At 46.7% G+C, this 18,145-nt stretch overlaps 1 protein-coding gene across 3 annotated transcripts in view; it reads left to right on the top strand.

Annotated features, from left to right (window-relative positions):
* Positions 1-548: 548 nt before the first annotated feature.
* LONRF2 (LON peptidase N-terminal domain and ring finger 2) overlaps positions 549-18,145 on the top strand; it is a 34,153-nt gene continuing 16,556 nt past the window's right edge. For all 3 annotated transcript variants that reach the window (XR_005257097.1, XM_038138371.1, XM_038138362.1), the window contains exons 1-2: positions 549-1,419; positions 15,209-15,327. Coding sequence is in view for 2 of the 3 variants with exons in the window: in XM_038138371.1 (XP_037994299.1) it covers positions 663-1,419; positions 15,209-15,327 (876 nt within the window). In the remaining variant the exon portion in view is untranslated. The remainder of the gene's footprint in view (positions 1,420-15,208; positions 15,328-18,145) is intronic.

Raw genomic sequence — 18,145 nt, 5'->3', positions numbered from 1 at the left:
CACGGCGCGGTGCTGCTGCCGAGAGGCCGCGTCGGGCGGCAGGGGGGATACCGAGGGGGTCCCGGCGCACGGCGGGACGGGAGGCGATGGGACAGGAGAGCCCGGCAGCCCCGGCGAGGAAGCGGTTAACACCGGGCACCAGGAAACGGGAAGGAAGAGGCCGAGCTCGGCAGGAGCCGCACGGCGGAAGCCCCCCCGGCCCCGCTCCCGCTGGGAGCCGCCGCCGGACCGGGCGCACGTGCGGGCGCGGCGGCGCAGGGGCACGTGCGGGGCGGGCACGTGCGGCACCGGCACCTGGCAGCGGTGGCCGGGCGGGCGCGGAGGGAGGGAGGGGCGGAGGGAGGGAAGACGAGCTCCCTCCGCGCCACCGCTGCCCCCGGGGAGGGCGGGCGGTCTGTCGGCCTCGGGTGGTTTTACCCAACCACTCGCCCCTTACATAAGCCGGGAGCCGGTCCGCCCCCCATCCCCGCCGCCGTTCCCCGTTCCCTCTTCCCCCTCCCGGGAGCCGCCCCCCTGCTGCAGCGATGTGACACGCCCCCTCTCCATCCATCCCTCCCTCCCTCCCTTCCGTCGCCGTCCCCTCCCAGGAAGAAGCCGGAGTCGGCAGCGCCGCGGGCCCAGCATGGAGTAGGGCGGCCCGGGGCCGGCGGCGCCGCGCGGGCATGGAGCTGGGCCCGGGGCCCTGCGCGCTGCCGCCCGCCGCCGGGGCCGGGGCGAGGGCGGCGGCGGCGGTACCCTGCGCCGAGATGCTGCAGGTGGCGGAGGAGGCCTTCCGCGGCGGCAACTTCGAGCTGGCGGCCGAGATCTACGGCTCAGAGCTGGCGGGGCTGCCGCAGCCCGAGCGGGGCCTGTGCCTCCGCCGCGCTGACGCGCTGGCCAGGGCCGGCCGCATGGCCGAGGCGCTGGACGCCTACGGAGTGGCGGCGCGGCTGGCGCGGCTGCGGCCCGAGGAGCTGCGGGAGCTGGCGGAGAGCGTCGCCCTCAGCATCCGCGACAAGGAGCTGCGCCTCCCGCCCTGGGGGAGCGGCGCGGCCGGCGGCGGCGGGGCGGAGGGCGAGGGTCTGGGCGACCCGGCGTGCTGCCGCCCGCCCGAGCTGTTCGCCTGCCCGCTGTGCCGGCGGCTGCTGTGCGAGCCGGTGACCCTGCACTGCGGGCACACCCACTGCCGCCGCTGCGCCGAGCCCGGCGACTGCGGCCGCTGCCACCGCCCGCGCCGCCCCGCCGAGCCGACCCCTGCCGCCACCGCGCTGCCGCCGGCCGCCGGCCGCCCGCGGGTCAACGTGGTGCTGGGCAACCTGCTGCACAAATGGTTCGGCGCCGAGAGCCGGGCGCGGCGGCTCCGCGCCGAGGGCGACGCGCTGCGGGAGCGCCAGGAGCTACCGGCCGCCCTGGAGAAGTACAACCAGGCCCTAGAGATGGGTGAGTGGCGCCGGCGGGGAGGAGGAGGAGGAGGAGGGGGCGCGGCGGGAGCATCGCATCCCGCCGCCACCGGGCTGGCCCCCCACAGCCGGGCGGGGAGGGGGCTTGCGGTGAATGGTGGGAGAGGGCGTCTGGGGGAGGCTACGAGCGGGAATCCTGCCAGCGGGTCTCCTCACGCCCGCCCCCCGCTCCAGTGAATGGCTATTTTTGTTCCACTGGTATTTTTGTCCTTGCTGAGAAGGTGCTTGGCGTTTAGCTGTTCGCTGCCGATGACTCATTATGCAGTATTTCTAGAAAACCCGCTTTCCTATTTATGGGGAAGCCATCATTCAGTGTAGGATACGCAGTAGTGGTCGTGTTGAGCCGCGCCGCGGCTTCCTGGAAGAAATGAGTATGTGGATCAGATTCATTCAGCTACGTGCAGCTGCACCTTCAGCAAGATAAAAGCTTTGAAAACACCTAATGGGATATCAGTAGGTGTAAAGGCTCAGAAAATTTCCTTTATCCTGCACAGTGCAAAATACTCAAGTTATCTACGTTTAGCCTTGGAGAGACGGTCCACTCGTGTTTTGAGCGTAGCTCTTTGTTGACACGCAGGATTTCTGTGTGCAGGGCGCTCTCTGAAGAGCTTGGCTTTAAGTAATAATGCCTGCCTTCCTTCTCTGCCAAAACGATGGCAGCCTCAGTTTATCAACACTAGCTTGTTTTCTGCTTCTGCGCCGAGTAGTAGGTGGATCGTGCTCGCTCGGTTGTAGCCCGGTAGTAGTGGCTGTGTGCGTGCGCGCCCGGCTTGTTTGCCCTGCTGGCGGTGGGGGTGGCACCGCACCGTGCGTGCCTGAGGGGCTGCACCGGCGAGAGCCGCCGCCTCGCCACATCCCCCAGGATCGGCCGCTCCTCGGTCTCAGCGTGATGGATGCCCGGTTTAATCGAGGAGGAAGGGGGAAGAAAGCCTCTGTCGTTTTACGCTGATGAAGTCCTGCGGGTAAATGTCTTTGAAAGATACGTGTAGGGAAAACTGCCGCTCCTCTGTCAATGAGCTCCTTCCCTGCATTGACTAAAAATTGTGTTCCTTGATCCTACCTGTTACATGCAGGGATAAATGGCTCTGATTTTTTTTTTTTAATTATTTTGCTGTGGAGAGAAACATTTTCACCATTACTCCAGTCCTTGACTCACTTTCAATTTTTTGCCACGGCTTAATGATAGGCATTGGAGATAAAAGAGTTTGGGATGGGATAGCATAACATACTGTCTCCTCACAGCTGATGCTGGCTGTGGAAACCATTACTTCTGCTGTTTCTTCCACCTTCCCAGCTAGATGTGACAAGTTTTCAGTCCTATCTGAAAACTATCCTATAAAACTATTTATCTATCCCTATAAAACTATTACGTGGTTTAGCTGAAGTAATCCCTATTAAAGTAGGGCAGGATGGAGCCCAAGGAGGAAGGTGAAGCAGAGGGAGAGGAGAGGCTTAATGTAGGTCAGTGGTGGATACGGTGAGTTTTCAGTAGGGAAGCATCCTAATATTTTGGGTTCAGGGTCCTACTGCTGGGGAAAATAGCATCTCATCAATTAAATTAATGTTTGAAGAGTTTTTTAGAGAACTATTTCTCACAGTTGTCTCTGCTTCTTGCTGTGTCTGCATGGGGGTGAAAGCAGTGTGAAGACTGTGGTGTGCTGCTGATGTTCTCACACAGCATGTGCCTTTCTCCTTCCTGTCCCTGGAGTACAATCTCCAGCCATGGCTATTGTGCATCAGGGTCTCAAGATAACTCCTTTGCAGTGCCCTTATTTCTGTCTTCAGTGATTTCCCAAGCAGCTTGGGAATCCATTCAGAAAGTCATCACTCTGTCAGTGAACTTGAATTTTTTCTTTTTAATAAAATTGTAATTGGAAATAATAGCAGGTAGCTAGCTAGCTTTTGAAGTCCAAATGCCATAGGCTTTCATGTTGTAACTTCCCTGTAGTGGATCCAAATTCCTGCTGATGAAGGGCAGCCCGTGCCCCCAGCCCATCATCTCTTTTTTGATGTTCTGTTCACCAGTGTGTGCTGGTGTTGTTCCTCACAAATTGAACTGCTGTGTATGAGCCCCGTGTTCCTAAATTCTTGCTGCATGTTCATCGTACTGCTTTTCCACCTGCTGGAGTTGCCTTCTTGTTTTCCAGGCAAGTATCATGGTAAATAAGGAAGAAAAACCCCACTGCTTTTCTAACTGTTCAGTGTTTAAATGTTAGCATATGAGTGACTTAAAAGCGCAGGACAGCCCTAAGAATCACACCAGGTGCCTGAGAGCATTGTCCAAAAGCTTCCTGAACTGTCAAGCTTGTGGCTATCACCATTTTCCTTGGGAGCCTGTTCCAGTGTCCAGCCACCCTGAAGGTAAAAAATCTTTTCCTAAAATCCAACCTAACCATCCCCAGACTCAGCTTCATGCTGTTTCCTCAGGTCCCATCTCTGGTCACTAGAGAAAAGAGATCATTGCGTGGGCCTCCAGTTCCCCTTGTGGGGAAGCTGTAAATTGTGATGAGGTGTCCCCTCACTTTCCTCTACTCCCGGCTGAACACACTTCTGATGTGTAAGAAGAAAAGTGCTTTTTACAACCTCCAAATGCTCGCATATTGCACGAGGGTCTGGGTATCATTAGAATTTCTTTTTAGTGACTGAAGGTGCATGAACACATTGATTATACAATTGTGATATAAAGTTAGGTAAAATTCCAGGTTTCTTGGCAGTACACATACTTCAGTGGGATTTTTTTACTGTTGTTTTTTGTGGAATACTTTCCTACTCTGTTTGTTACAACTAGCTTTGTGTGATGCAATATTAAAGCAAGTTTTTCTATCACTTTGCTTGTTCTGATTGTGACCTTCTCCTGATTTAGTTCTTGAGGAGCTTCAATTCTTGAGTTACATTTCTGGTACTATCTGGAGTGTCTGGTACATATTTCAGGCCTGGGAAGAGATCTACATGCCTTCAAGTTGTCAGCTTTTTCAGATGAAATAGTTAGTCTTACAAACTCATACTCTTAGCGAGTATGTTCATCTTTTGTCCTTGACTATCACATTTACAACAGCAGTGCTGCTCCCATGTTCACTCCTGTAGTCTGCTATGGATTCAGGTGTGGTTGAGTGGTTTTTTTTGTTCTTAAGAAAATCAGCTTTGCTATTTGATCCTTCCAGTGCTCTTGAGATGTGATCTCTGCTGTCTTATACAGAGTCGCTGCCTTTTTTTTTTTTCTGTTACAGACATTGTAATAGATCCTCCATTATTGTACGGTATCTAATTACCACAGCTTCAAAGCAAGCACATGTCAAGCTGCTTGAAAGGAAGCATTTGTTTCCAGATGGATTGTTTTTTGTGCCAAGCTTTATGCTGTTCAGCCATTGTAGTATCAAGTATTGTCCAAATGTTGCTCTCGTGGCCGTTACCCCACCTTTCTGAATTTCATTTGTGTGGGGGGTCAGAGGTGGGCTTCCCTCTCTGACATCCTTTCTCTTCTAACTAGTCTTTTGATTGTCTGGACTCCTAGGTTAATTAAACGGAAATATATGAAATATGTGTGCAGGATTGCTTTGTTTGTAGGGTTGTTTTCTTTTGTTTACTGGGGTTTGGGGCCTCTTTGTGCAGTATGTGCTTTCTGCACCCTTTTTTCTTTCACCTGCTTCTCTTGCTGATGGAGATACTCTCTGGAGGGACTGTGCTTAGGAGTACAGTAATTTCCTTATATCCAGGCATACAGACTCTTGAAGCTGTGTGCCTGAAGTTAAAGCTAGATTTCAGTGACAAATAAATGTATTTTGAGGATGCGCTTTTGGGAGTGTGTTCTGGTTTTGGGGTTTTTTTTTGGGTTTTTTAATTTCTCCAAAGCAGTTCTCAGTTACAGAGGCAACAGGTAGCTGTTGCTTCTTTGGGAAGATTGTGAATAGAGCTTTTCCCAAGTACAGCTCTAAAGGAGATGAACCTCTCATTGGGATGAGGGTACGTTCATTAGACAACATGCATGTTACAGGTCTTGAGTGGTGTCTCAAGCCTGCCCACAGGGCTGTGGCTCTGCTGGGAAGGGCTGTGACCTTGCTGTGCCCACCTGACCCTAATCTCGAATGAGCTTCTTCGGATGTGAGGAGTGACCCTGCCCTGGCTCTTGTGGTGCGATGCGTGGGTTTTTTCTGCTTGCTGTGTGCTGTACGGTTGTGTCCCAGCCCTGAGGGTGGCACACATCCCATCTGGATGCTGCTGTTCCAGTACGCCTTGTTTCTACGTGAGACATGTTGGCTTCTGTGTGTAGTTACCCACTGCTGCAAAGTTTATCAGGCCTGAGAAGATCATTGCTTCTGGAGAGCTGTAAGAGCTCAGCAAACACTCCAAGTGGTTGTGTTTACTTGTAGTGTGATGGACTCTTTCTGACCAGAAGTATGTTTGTCCAGGGGCAAGGGGGGATAGCTAATGGATGCAGCCACTCACACTGCCCAGGATTTTAGTTCCACTCCTGCCAAGGTTTCCAGAATGAGCATATAGGAGATACTAAGATACTATGATATAGCTGAGATTTATCATAGTTTTCAAAACACAGTGAAAGATTGAGGCCTTAGGAAGAAAAGGCTCCTTTGCACATACATCTGTGTGGATCTTTGTTTCAAGTGGATAAAGGATGGTGTAGGAAAGGCCAAGGAGAGGAGGTGAGTTTGTACCAAGTCCAAAGAAGTGTTAGAGGTAGCACTGCTGCAGGGCAAGCAAGGGAGATGCTGCTGTGTGGCTGCTGGGGATGCTCCATCTCCAGTCTCTCAGAGTGCAGAGCTGTTCACTGACCTCTGGCCCATAGGGTGGTGGTTGTGGTGCTGCTAGAAACAAAATGCAGATGCTTTGGTGGAAAGAGGAGAATCTGCTTCTCTTGGCCAGACCTTGGGAGAGCCCTCCCCTCTCATCCCAGTGGATGATCATCATAAATTGGTCTGATCCAAAAGATAGCTTATTGTGGCCACTCAACGCTAATTACTTTTGTGGTCAAGCAATTAATGGAAATTTATCTGATGCCTACCAAATTCTCTGTTCGCAAGAATTGAATTAAGGGGGTGGGGCAGGCCAGGAGGCAGTAGAAAAAAGACACAAAGGAAGCTACAGACCTTCAGTGTGAGTTGATTCAAGGGCAATTGCTGTAGATTTTCCTGCCAGGTAAATGCCAGATTGTGGGGTTGCACTCCTTCCTGGAGAGCATGGCATAGGTAAACCTCAAGCCAAGCATTCTTTAAGTTAGACTGAGTGCTTACAGCCATAAGATAGGTGTTGGCAAGCGTTCTGCCATGCCCCAGAAATAATTTGCTTGGTCATTTTCCTGCTATCTCTGTGTCTAAGTTGTGTCAGATAAGGGTGGGAAAGGATGATCAGAATTTCTTGGTGGACTGGTGGAACACCCTTCAGGTTCTTTCCTACTGCAGCCCTGACTAGTGATGGGTTTCTCTGTTAGTCCTGGGTAAAGGTCAGAAGAAGCAAAGAGTCCCAGTCTGTAAAGGGACTGAGCTGTCTTTAGAGAGAGCTGTGCTTAAGTTTTTGTAGAGATGGTTGATGCCATTTTATGCATTTTATGAATTCTGCCATTTTCTAAGGTTGTACCCTTGTTAATAGTGCATTTGCACCAAAGTCTAATTCAAAGAAAACTGCTAGAGAGCCCCCATATGCATCTGTATGTGCATTTAATATATTAGAATACTTTAATGGTCTCTTCTTTTGTATACCATTTCTAGGAGGCTGCTATTAAAGATGAGGTAATTTTTCTTTTCCTGATATGGTAAAAAAGACATTGGTCAAATCTTCCTTCCTCACAGGGTCTTGGGTACACTTTCCTGTTTGCAGTAGTAAAGAAGTAAGTCTTTGATGTTGTACCAGGCATTTAGCAAAAACAGCAACAAAACCATGGTAGACAGCTGTCATGACTCCTACATCAGCAACTGGTTCAGTCATTTTAATAATTTATCAGAAGAGTATTTAATTTTTTACCTCCTAATGTAAGGTGACTTTAAGAGAAGAATGAGAGGTAGTGTTTCTGAAATTACCTGCTACAAAAAATAGTAGTTGCTTGCTGCTTGGAGGAGTTATGCTAAAAAAGGAACTTTCCCATCCCTCTGTAAAATCATGTCTTGGAATCCACTTAAAGTGCGTGTCCAAAGCATTTTTGCTCTGTTCTACGTGGACAGAAAAATGTGTAAAAGTAGGATTCAAGGTTACCTAGAGACTGTTGCAGTAATCCCAGAGTTATTTTTAAACTTGAAATATTTTGCAGAGTTCTGCCCCTCAGTGCCCCCTCCTTCTTCCCCCATCTCCCCCCCCCCCCCCCCCCGCATTTTACTGTGAATTAGTGCTTGAAAAATAGTAGTAAATACTTCATGTGTGTCACCACTGGAAACATGTCAAGTCATTTGGAGGAGAAGCTCATGTTACTCTTGGTTTGTACAGAGCTTGTGGCTGTGTGCTCAGGTCCTGTAGTTGGATCTCTGGAAGTTTTTGCCTGCTTGCAGAGGGTCTGCTGAAGGCAGAGGCATTGCTGAGCTGCAGGACCAGAGCCAAAGTGGTCAGGAGGCCAGGAGGCTTATTCATCACTGGCAAAGGGGAGAAGGCATTGTGCCGTACAGTAGACAGTCTTGCTGTGAGTTTTTGGTTTTTTTGTGTGATTTTTAAAAAAGTAATTAACATTGCTCATGTAACTTACCCCATCTTAAATGGTACAGAACTGTATTTTCCCCTCCCCCTTCATGTATGTAACCCAGATGTAATTTCCTATAAATAATTGAACTACTTCAGCAATTGTCAAGAATGAACTATACCTACCTAAAGTCTGAAGAATTTGTGACATCTCTTCAAACAGCATACTCTTTTTTTTTCTTTGATTAAGTATAACAGAATGTCATTTGCTTTTGAAAGAAGACATTTAGAGAACTGACTTGTGCTTCCTTATCTTAAAATTAGTAGGGTATTGCAGTACTCTTTTTTGCAAGTGTATTGAGGTACCTGCTCGTTTTGAGGACAGAAGTGAGGTAGTAACAGAGAAACAAGAGGGTCCTTTTTTTTGCAAAAGTCAGAAATTCTGAAACAAGCTTTAACTGGAAAAAGAGCTTATAGAGACCTGAAGGGTAACTTCTGGAAATGTAGCTTATGTTGTAATCATGTCAAAGAAGGCAACTATGTTGTCCCTGGTTAAGTTGTTTTATGATAGAATATCTGGCTGTAAACTGATCTGGTTAAATAAACTGTGATTGTGGGAGATCTACTTGGCTGGTTCTGCCTTGTCTGCAAAGTACAATGGTGTCTTTGGAGTCTCCTTGCAATCACAGGTTCTTTTGCACCTAGCATAGGTCCCTGTTTCTTTGGGAAGATCAGAACTTTTCCTTGGGTGCTTTGAAGATCCGGTGGGGGGTTGACCCCTTGATGTTTTTTGTTTTGGTTTTGAATCTTGCTTGTTACATCTTTCTTCAGTCAGTAGATATCTTGATTTGGGGCAGTCTCTGCACCTGCTGTTTGAGAGCATAGTTCCATTCTGACTGAGGCTTTGGTAGGAAACCTTTCCCAGCCTTGAACTAAATGCTGGGTGAATTAGTAAGCATTGAAAAATGACTCATTTGTGTACTTAATACTTTTATTATACTAGTGGCAAGAGGCCATAGATGACCTTGGGGTACATCATGTGAAGCAGCCCAAATGTCCAAAGGGTAGAGTGGGAACTGAAAATACAGGGAGAGTGTGTTGTTTCATGTCCTATTATCTGGAAACAGTAGCAGGCATCTAACAGAGTGTTGAAAGATTAGGATTTCCAGAGGAGGGAGCAATGATCTCATATATTGTGCTTAGCTCTATGTTGGGACGTTCTTGAATTTGGGACTTTTGCTGCTGCTACAATTCATGACATGGATTTGGGAAGAAGGTTATCATTGGCTTTGGAGTTGTGGACATGGAGCCTAAACTGTAGGTTAATGTAATTGGTAATACATTAATTTGTAATAATGTAATCTAATGGGCATGCTTCTTCCTCATGAGGCCAGAGCTACAACACAAAAGCAAGGATGCAAAATTAGCTGCATCATCTGTAGCAGCTCTTCTGGGTAGTACACAACTTCCCTTGCAGTGTATCTCCTGAGTAATAATGGGAACAGTGATTAGCTGTGCTTAACAGTGATGACAGTCCAGCTTTAAATAACATATGGAGCTTCCTAACTGAGGGCTTACTGAGCCTGAAATAAAACTGCTGAGAATCTAAAGCATTTTGTTCAGCACACTGCAAGAGCTGTGTTCTTAAGCCTGGACTTTTGAACAGCAAAATACAGGGACCTGAGAGAAATTAGTATCAATCTTAAAATTACGTCTTCCTTAAAAATTGGTGTCACAGGCTCCAAGTGGAGGATGGTGGTGCCCCATGCTCCTCGTCCTCACCACAGCCTATTTCAAGGGTACCTAAGGCCATACTCTACAAGTATGCCAGTGTTGGTCCCTTGGTCCCCCAGGGGGAATGCTTGCAGAGTCCTGTTCACAAGTGCTTGTCTCGTAAGTGTTGTGGAAGGGTGCTGGGTTGCACAAGTAGACTTTTGGAGGACGAGCCATCTTTTATTGCATTCTCTGTGCACTAAAAGCTCATGCACATTTCCTCTGGGGTCTTTGGTTACTCCACTTCAGGAAGATGCCAGTGATGTAAATGCAAGGAGGAAAAGCCGTGTTATACAGAAAATATGTATACCTTTTAAAGTCCAGTTGTTAATGCAATTAAGTGGACTGATGATTTAGAAAACATGGGTTTGCTGATTGCAAGTAGGTGGTCATGTTCATTGTCCCCCTTAATCAGGTTTGGGAAGCTGACCCTGGCTTTCATCTTGCTGTGAAATGAAGTTTTATTTTAGAGTCCTGAATGTCTTTACTACTTCTGCTAATTATTTTATCTAAATTGCACCTTTATCTTTGTTACCCCCTCTTTCCCTACCAAACAACCCTGGGCATCCATTTTTTTTGTGTGGACTTGTCATACTTACATGAAGTTGGAGGTGAAAAGCTAATTTGCTATTCAGTTAATTACTAAAACTTGATAATTTCTCACTGAAATAAAAATATATGTATCATGTTATTTTGCAAGCTTGTTAAAAGGCTTTCAATACTGAATTGTTCAGAATTAAAAGCATAATGTAGCAAAACAAGCCAAGTTTTTTTCTCTCTCCAGGGCAGAAATTTCTTTAAAATGTGAGAGAAGTTTCTACTGAAATACTGTGCAGGCTGACTCTTACGAGCAAGACTGAAAGGTTTTTGTGATGACACTTTCAGTTCTGCTCATGCCTTCAGGAAATATGCCTAGTATTGAAATAGGTGTGAAGAAGATGCAATTTTCTAGGAAGAATTGTCAGATAAGGAGAGTTAGAGAGTTCTAGCAACTTTAAACTTGTTCTTTCTGTTCTGAGTTCCTGGAAGAAATCACTGTGTAGTTTATTACAGTAAAACTTTTATCATCATCTACGGTCGGTTGGGCAAATTCTCATAATTCCTCTAACTGCCTTCCAGGCACAAGGAGATTTTGGGGAGCCCTGTTCTCCTACCAGCCTCCCAAGCTCAGCAGAATAGTTTTTAAAAAAACTTGAATTCTTGGGCATATCTAGAAAAGTAATTTTGGGTGATAGCTTCTGCATAAGTAAAAGCATAGTATAACAAACAGGCAGATGAGCACAAACATGGTGTGAGAGGAAAATTAATGATTTTGAAGAAATCCAAGCTGACAACCACACTCAGGGTAGGCAATATTTGGTGGTCTGAAGGAGGGTCCAGGAGGCAAAGACCCAAACATTCCTCTGCTCTGGGCCCTGTATGGGCTGGGATTTTGTCTGGTACAGTGGAATTACAGCTTGGGGGAAGGGAGATGCTTGGGAAGACTTCCAGGACTTGAGTCTTGGAGGAAGTCCCTGTGTTCCAGCTGCCCAGAGCCGCAGATCATGGGAGCCTCAGTACTGCATCTCTGATGCTGACAAGGACATAAATTTTGCTTTGCAGCTGTAGATTCCCAGGAGGAGATGGATTCACAAAATGCCATCTGCTGGTATTGTGGAAACAGTAAAATTTTCTACACTTTTCTTTTTTAATATGGCCTGAAATAATAAGTAATTTCATAAAATAAATCTTCATTTTTTCTGCTCTTTATCTCCAAACGAGAGAATGGATGCGTTATTTTAAAACAGACTTTTGACTATTGTGCAGCTTTTTCTTTTAGGCTTGTTTCTTTAGGTTTGTTTTGTTTGTTTGTTTGTGGTTTTTACTTGTTTTTGTTTTGTCTTTTGTTTGATTTTTGCTTGTTTTTTTCTAATTGAAAAAAATAAACTTGACAGTTATTATAGTGTAGAATCAAAATGGAGTTGGAAGGGACCTTAAAGATCATCTAGTCCCATGGGCTGGAACACTTTTCTTTAGACAACTGGATTGAGTTGCTCAAGGCATTGCTGAGCCTGGTCTTGAACACTGGCATACTTGTATACTGGCATCCAGCAGCTTTCACAAACTCTGTACAACCTCAAGCCCTCTCCTTCCACCTTCTGTGACTAATTATTTTCACCACAGCATTTGCTGTGGCATGGAGCAACTCAATATCATTGTGCTCTCAAGAAACCCTGTAGTTATTTAGGCTGTGAGTGGGTATACACTTTTTCATCCCACTTCCACATGAACCTTGAGTTGGAGTCAGCCAGCTGATACCTCAGTTCCATTGACAAAGAATGAGATTTCAGTCCATCTGGCTTTGCTCTGATGAGATGCAGACCCTCTTGGGACAGTCCTGCTGATAGCAGGAGGCTGGGAACTAGGGATGCATGGGTTGGGTGTAGAGGCAGCAAGATTTCAGGCTGCAGTGCTTCCTCTGTGAGTGATGTGAGCCTGAGTGGAGGTGGCCAGGCACCACTCTAGCTATGGCATCTAGTCTAGATGCTTCGTCTCCCTATAGAAGACCTGTTACGCTATAGCCTCATAAATACCGTTGTCTTTAGCAAAGTTATTTGGTTTGTTGTTTTTTTTATCCTTTCTCTCAGTTAACTAAATATTCCTTGCCAGTTACTCGTTAAGATGGGCCACGCCTTATGCTTTCTGAGTCTCCGGGAACGAGAGGTACTAGCGCTGAATACACGTAGCTTTTCTGGCTTGCCTCCAGGTTGGTTTATTTTCCTTTCATTTTGTGAGACCCTTTGGACTGTGCTTCAGGAGGATCTGCAGCCATTCCCACACTGTTGTGCTCTACAATGGCTTTTTTTTTGCTTAAAACTTTTGCAGTGAAGATAAGTTCCTGAAAAAGAGCTGATGAACCTGTTCTCTCTCTGGGTCTGTTGGGTGTGTGAACTATTCTGAAGAGTGCTTGACAGCATCAGTGTGGTCAAAATGTGCGGTAGCGAACAGAAGTAGCAAGCTGACTTGCTTTATCCCCTAATCTCACACTGCTTCCTTTCCCTGTGGTGCCAGAAATACCCCACCCTGCACCCTGCTTTCCTGTGGAGGTGCCTAACTCAGCTTGCTGCTTCTACCCACCTCAGCATACCCTGCAACTGGGTACCCTAGAGCAGTTACAAAGATGGAAATACAGTATGAATTCCTTACTGTTCAAATGCAGCTAAATAATTTTGTATTTGTGCATTTGCTAAAAGGAACAAAAAGCTTACTTGAAGATCTTAGGTCAATTGCTTTTCAATTTCATTAAACTTGCAATATTTTTTAAAACTATCAGGTAGAAATGTGGATCACTGCATGCAGCAGTCTGCATGTGTAATAGTTAAAAAAAGCCCACAACAAACCACAATAAAACCACACAAGCAAAAATCAGCACAGAACCCCACCTTGTGAGCTTTTACAGAGCTCTTGAAGTGTAGTCTCTGGCTGTCACTGTCTGAGACCAGTTGGAGAAGCATCAGCCCTGGTATGTCATTGCAGTTAGTATATCTGGCGTCAGTCCATGCTACAGCCAAAAAAGGCAGCACTCCTTGCTGCTTCTTTCCTTCTCATCTGTTGTCCTGGCACTCAAGTTTTGTGGCTGTACAGTGAACTAGTTGAGGGGAAAACGATCCTCTTAAACCTTTCTATTTATTTGTTGCTGTTGAATTAACTTCCAGTCAATTGATTCGTTGCTCTGGTTCTCGGTGCAGGCGTGCGAGCCTGGTTTGCTGCACAAGCAGTAGCATCAGCCCAAGAGAGGGAAGGAGGTGAGAGGGGGATGTGATGTTTGGCTATCCCTCCTTGTAGGTCCTTGAACGTAGAGTGGTGGCTCCTGCAGCAGTTGTGCTTGCTCTGTGTCCGTGCTTATGTGTTCGTACCTGGGCTGTGTTTGGGCAACGTGTTCTTACTGAGGGTGTGTTTAGGATGCTGGTGCTGAAGTGAGATCCAAACAGTGAAGCCAAAGCAGGCTGAACAGAGTATGGAAAAAGGAGCCCTGCGTGTGAGCACACATAAGGTGACATTTGTTGGAAAAGCTTAGATGTGAGCTAGTTTGGATGTGAAGTTTAAAATTTACAGAAATGTGGTACTGTCTCTCAGCACACCTTGGAGCCTTTTAAAAGTTTGTTACCAGTTCTGACAGTTTTAACCAGCTCATGATTAGGAAAAGATTACTGCACTTAGCTGCCAGCAGCCCCCTTCCAGAGGCCTCTCCCAGTACATGAAGGTCAACAGTGACCAAGAGTAAATCTCTCATAAATCCCATCACCTATGATGACATATCTGTTCTAGTGAAGGAAAGCAGAGCATTATTTGGGACTTAGTGTGTATTTTGCAAGGATGCCGCCACAGCCTGCTGCAGTGTCCTTGCCAAGCTGGGGACTTTGTGGCAGGGAGGTAGAGAATTGACTGGACCATGGGCATGAGGTGGTTGCTAGTGGTTTGAGAGCTGCTGGGCAGATGGCTGCCAGTGGCATTGTCCAGGTGTCAGTACTGGGGTTGACACAGTTCTGCACCTTCTTAACAGCTTCCATCACAGGCAAGAGCACACTGTCAGCAGCACCAAACTGGGGGAGGAAGAAGCGATTCATGTGTTGAAGGGCAGGACTGCCATTCAAACCAACAACCTGGGGTATGGGCTGACCAGCGTTACCTACTTCTGGAAAGGGAGTAGGCCTGGGACACAGTAACTCTGTGCAGGAGGATGGGCTGGACTAGAAGGCAGATCTGCAGAAAAGAGCTGGAGGTGGACAGGCTGAACATGGATCAGCCAGTGTTTCTGTGGTTGTGTGAAATGAAAGTGTGTTCTAGAGACCTTAAGAAAGGATAGATTAATAATGCTTGGGAACTTTATAATCCATGTGAACTGAGTGATTAATGAATTTGTGGAGGCAAGGTGTGTGGTCATGAGATATTTGCTTGCCCTGGGGAAGGCAAGTGGATATAAAGTGAAACGGCTGCGTGCATTTTTGTTATTTAATGGCTTCTGGTAACATTTTAGCTGAAGTCCTGCACTGGTGATTTCTTTCTTGACACTGAGGGTAGAAACACTTGCAGCTTTTTTTCTTTTTGCTTTCTGAAGTGCCCTGTAAGCAAGATAGGAAAAAGAGCAGTGGCGTCCTGTTTGCGGATATGAAATATGTCCTGCTAGATAAAAGACAGAGATTGCTTCAGAGTGAGAAGAATATATTTTAAGCAGGAAAGAATGAAAGAGTTGCCTTTTTTTCCATTACAGTAGAGTACAAATACAGTGGGTGGGAAGTAGTGATTTTTTTTGTTACGGTGGCTGGATATGAGGTTATAGTATTTAACATGTCCTGGTACTTCTTTTAATGAAGTTCCTTGCAACTGTTTTTGTTTTCCAGCTCCTTGCAAGTGTTCATTAATAGCACAGCGGGCAGAGCTCTGTACGTTGATGAAGAACTACCAGCAAGCTCTTCACGACGCAGACATCCTCTGCCGGAGCAAACCCCACTGGCCTGCGGTACGGTGCTTGCCTTTTGTGAAGGCCAAAATGACAACTGCTTCTTCTCGGGGTTCTCTCTGTGCTGGGAGTGTTGTTGAAAGAACATCGTGGCATTAACAGGGCCAAAACGTCTTAAGTTCTTCAAAGAATAAATCTGGAAGGTCCTCAGAATCTCTCTAGCTGGTGGGATTTTGGTGGTGGGCAGCTGGTGGTGTGGTTTTGTTCATGCTGGTGCCTATTATCTGTTACAGCTTGTGCTGCAGCTTGGAAGCAGAATCAGTCTATAAGGCTCTGGCAGCCCAGGATGGCCCTGCAGGTCCCTCTGGGATGATGTGTCCCAAGGACGTAGGTGACACCCTGCTGGCCAGTGTATTTTTTTGGGAAGCCACCCAGACTGTATTTCAGGATTATTTTCTTTCCCTCTTTAATCCTAAGATTTCATGTCTGTGCTGCCTGTGTCATGGTGTTTCATAGAGGGGTTGGGATTTTTAACCAAACCATGTGCTGCAAGGAGCAGTGGGCAGTTTGAAGCAAGTATCAGAAATGATGTTAGGAGAGAGAAATGGAAGAAGCACGTGGTGCCCATCACAATTACTGATTGCCTGAGGCTGGACTGTGTGTCCAACAGTTCACCCCACCTAGGATTACACCTGCAGTCAGTCTCTCTCCTGTCAGCAGCAAAACTGCAGCACACGTTTGAGCAGATAAAGCCTCTGGCAGCTTACTGGGAAGAGCATAGCGTGGGGAATCAGAGAAGGATTTTAGGCTGACATTGTCTTCCTGTGGGACTAAGGAGGTGTTGCATAAATGCCTTGGCCTCCTGCCTGAGCAAGCAGGGCTATGCATCTAGTGCTCCATTCCCAGCCGGGGGTGATGCAGGGCAGGCAAAGAGGTGCTGTCTGAAACACCGAGTCTCTGGCAAATTAGGTAATTTTCTCTGAAGGCTATCTGTGCTGTCACCCATGAAAACCTTTCATGTTTGAAGGCAGTTCATAATCTTTGTTTCTCTGTCTTGGATAATTTATCATCAAGTCAGGAATCCCATTTTGGGTGATGCTGGCCGGGTTCCTGTGCAGAGGGAGAAAAATTAATAATGCACATTCAGATATTTTCTTAAAGTGTCTTCTGTTTGCCTGAATCCATGGAAATGTGATGTGTCAGTCGTAGGCGGATAAAGGCTTCATTAATCACATCTCTGAAGAATGTTAATTGAAAATGAAATTTGTCATCATGGCGTAACCAGCAGTGTCTCAGATGTACTTCACTTGTGCTTTCATGTTTATGACGACACCAACATAAGCTGTGCTGACCCAGAATCCATGTTCTTCAGGAGTTCCGGGCATCTGCTTTGTTTTGTGTATTGCAGCATCTCATCCAGTGGCAGAGATTAGCTCAAAAATTAGTTAAAAAAAACCAAACCCAACATAAAATTAAACTTAATTCTGCGAGTAGCTCCTACGATGCAGGTGTTCACCTACCAGTATCTTTTGGCTTATTGGTAACAGATGTAGTGGCTTGCTGAGTGATTGGTGAAACTCCTTGGTATGCTGTAGTCATTGGAGCTACAGATAAGTTGGTTTCTTTTCAGTCGCTGTGAAAATCGGGACTCTGTAGGGCAGGGAGAGTTTTCCAGTAGTGTTTTTATATAGAGGCAGACAGAAGTGCCCTCCTGCCTGCTACTTGTGGTCCTACTAGGATCTCCCTTTCAGTCTGATGCTTGTCAGGGGTGTATAAAAATAGGAAAGGGAAGGTGGCAGTGGTAGTCTCTGAAGTATAGGGGCCTCTAGTCCCCCCTTGAGGCCTAAGTTTTGGTGTTGGATCTTTAGGTGTTTTGTCTGTGGGTAGGCCAGCTCAGTCCTCCCTTGCAGGTCAGATAAGGACATTGCTCTTACGGCCTCAAAGGACAAGTCCAAACAAGCTTGTAGGCTCCCCAGCGCAGTGCACTAATGCTGGCAGTGACGGCCGGTGTGTAAAAGGTTATATGGAGGCTGTGCAAGCATCCGGGTAAGAAGGTCAAGGTCAGGCCTCACAGTATCTCTCTTCTTACTGCATTGAGGAAAAGAAAAATGGATCTCACCTGGAGAGAATTGATGTGTACTGAGACTTCTTGTACAGGTCTCCAAATGATAATTGTGTTAATTAACCTGGCCTATGCAGTGCTTGCTGCTTGCTTTTGGCATAAGCCTCCTTCTTCCAATTCCAGTGGAATGGTAAAGATCTTAACGGGTCTCAGCTTGGACAGCAGTATGGAAAGAATGAGGGAGTTACCTGCTGAGGAAGATTATGTGATACTGGATCTTTCAACATTATTATAATACAAGAAAAGTGGATCTGCTTATCTAGCCAGTGTCTTAGATGAATGAAGCTGTACTTTCAGTACAGCCTAGAGATGTTCACATGGGTCAGGGGTGGACTTGTAAAGCTTCTGTCTAATAAGCAAAGGGGATATGTTTAAATGCACACTTAGTTTCTTTTCATTGTAAAAGAAGTAATTTCTGTAGTCAGATTAGAACTGTAGTTTGATATTTGCAGGTAAGTTCAGAGGTGAAGCATTCCACTCTTGCTACTAGTAACAAGTAAAGTAGGATTTATTCCCAAGCTGGCTATCATAGCTGTTGGCCAGGAATGTGTTATTCCAGAACACACAGGAGAGGTAGGGTGGGCTAAAATGCTTCAGGTTAAGCATTGGTACATTGCCCTAAATTCATTTTGGTTTTGGGCCAAATTAGACAGGTGAAAAATTATCTCTGTCCTAGTAAGACATCCAGGAGAAGTGGCTATCATGAACTCTCTCAGCTGCCACTTCCAGGCTGCCCAGTGCCACTGCCTTTTCTGT

The sequence above is a fragment of the Motacilla alba genome, chromosome 1, assembly GCF_015832195.1.
Source record: "Motacilla alba alba isolate MOTALB_02 chromosome 1, Motacilla_alba_V1.0_pri, whole genome shotgun sequence".
NCBI lineage: Eukaryota > Metazoa > Chordata > Aves > Passeriformes > Motacillidae > Motacilla > Motacilla alba.
The sequence above is the reverse complement of the archived record's forward strand: the minus strand, read 5'-3'. Positions and strand labels throughout refer to the sequence as shown.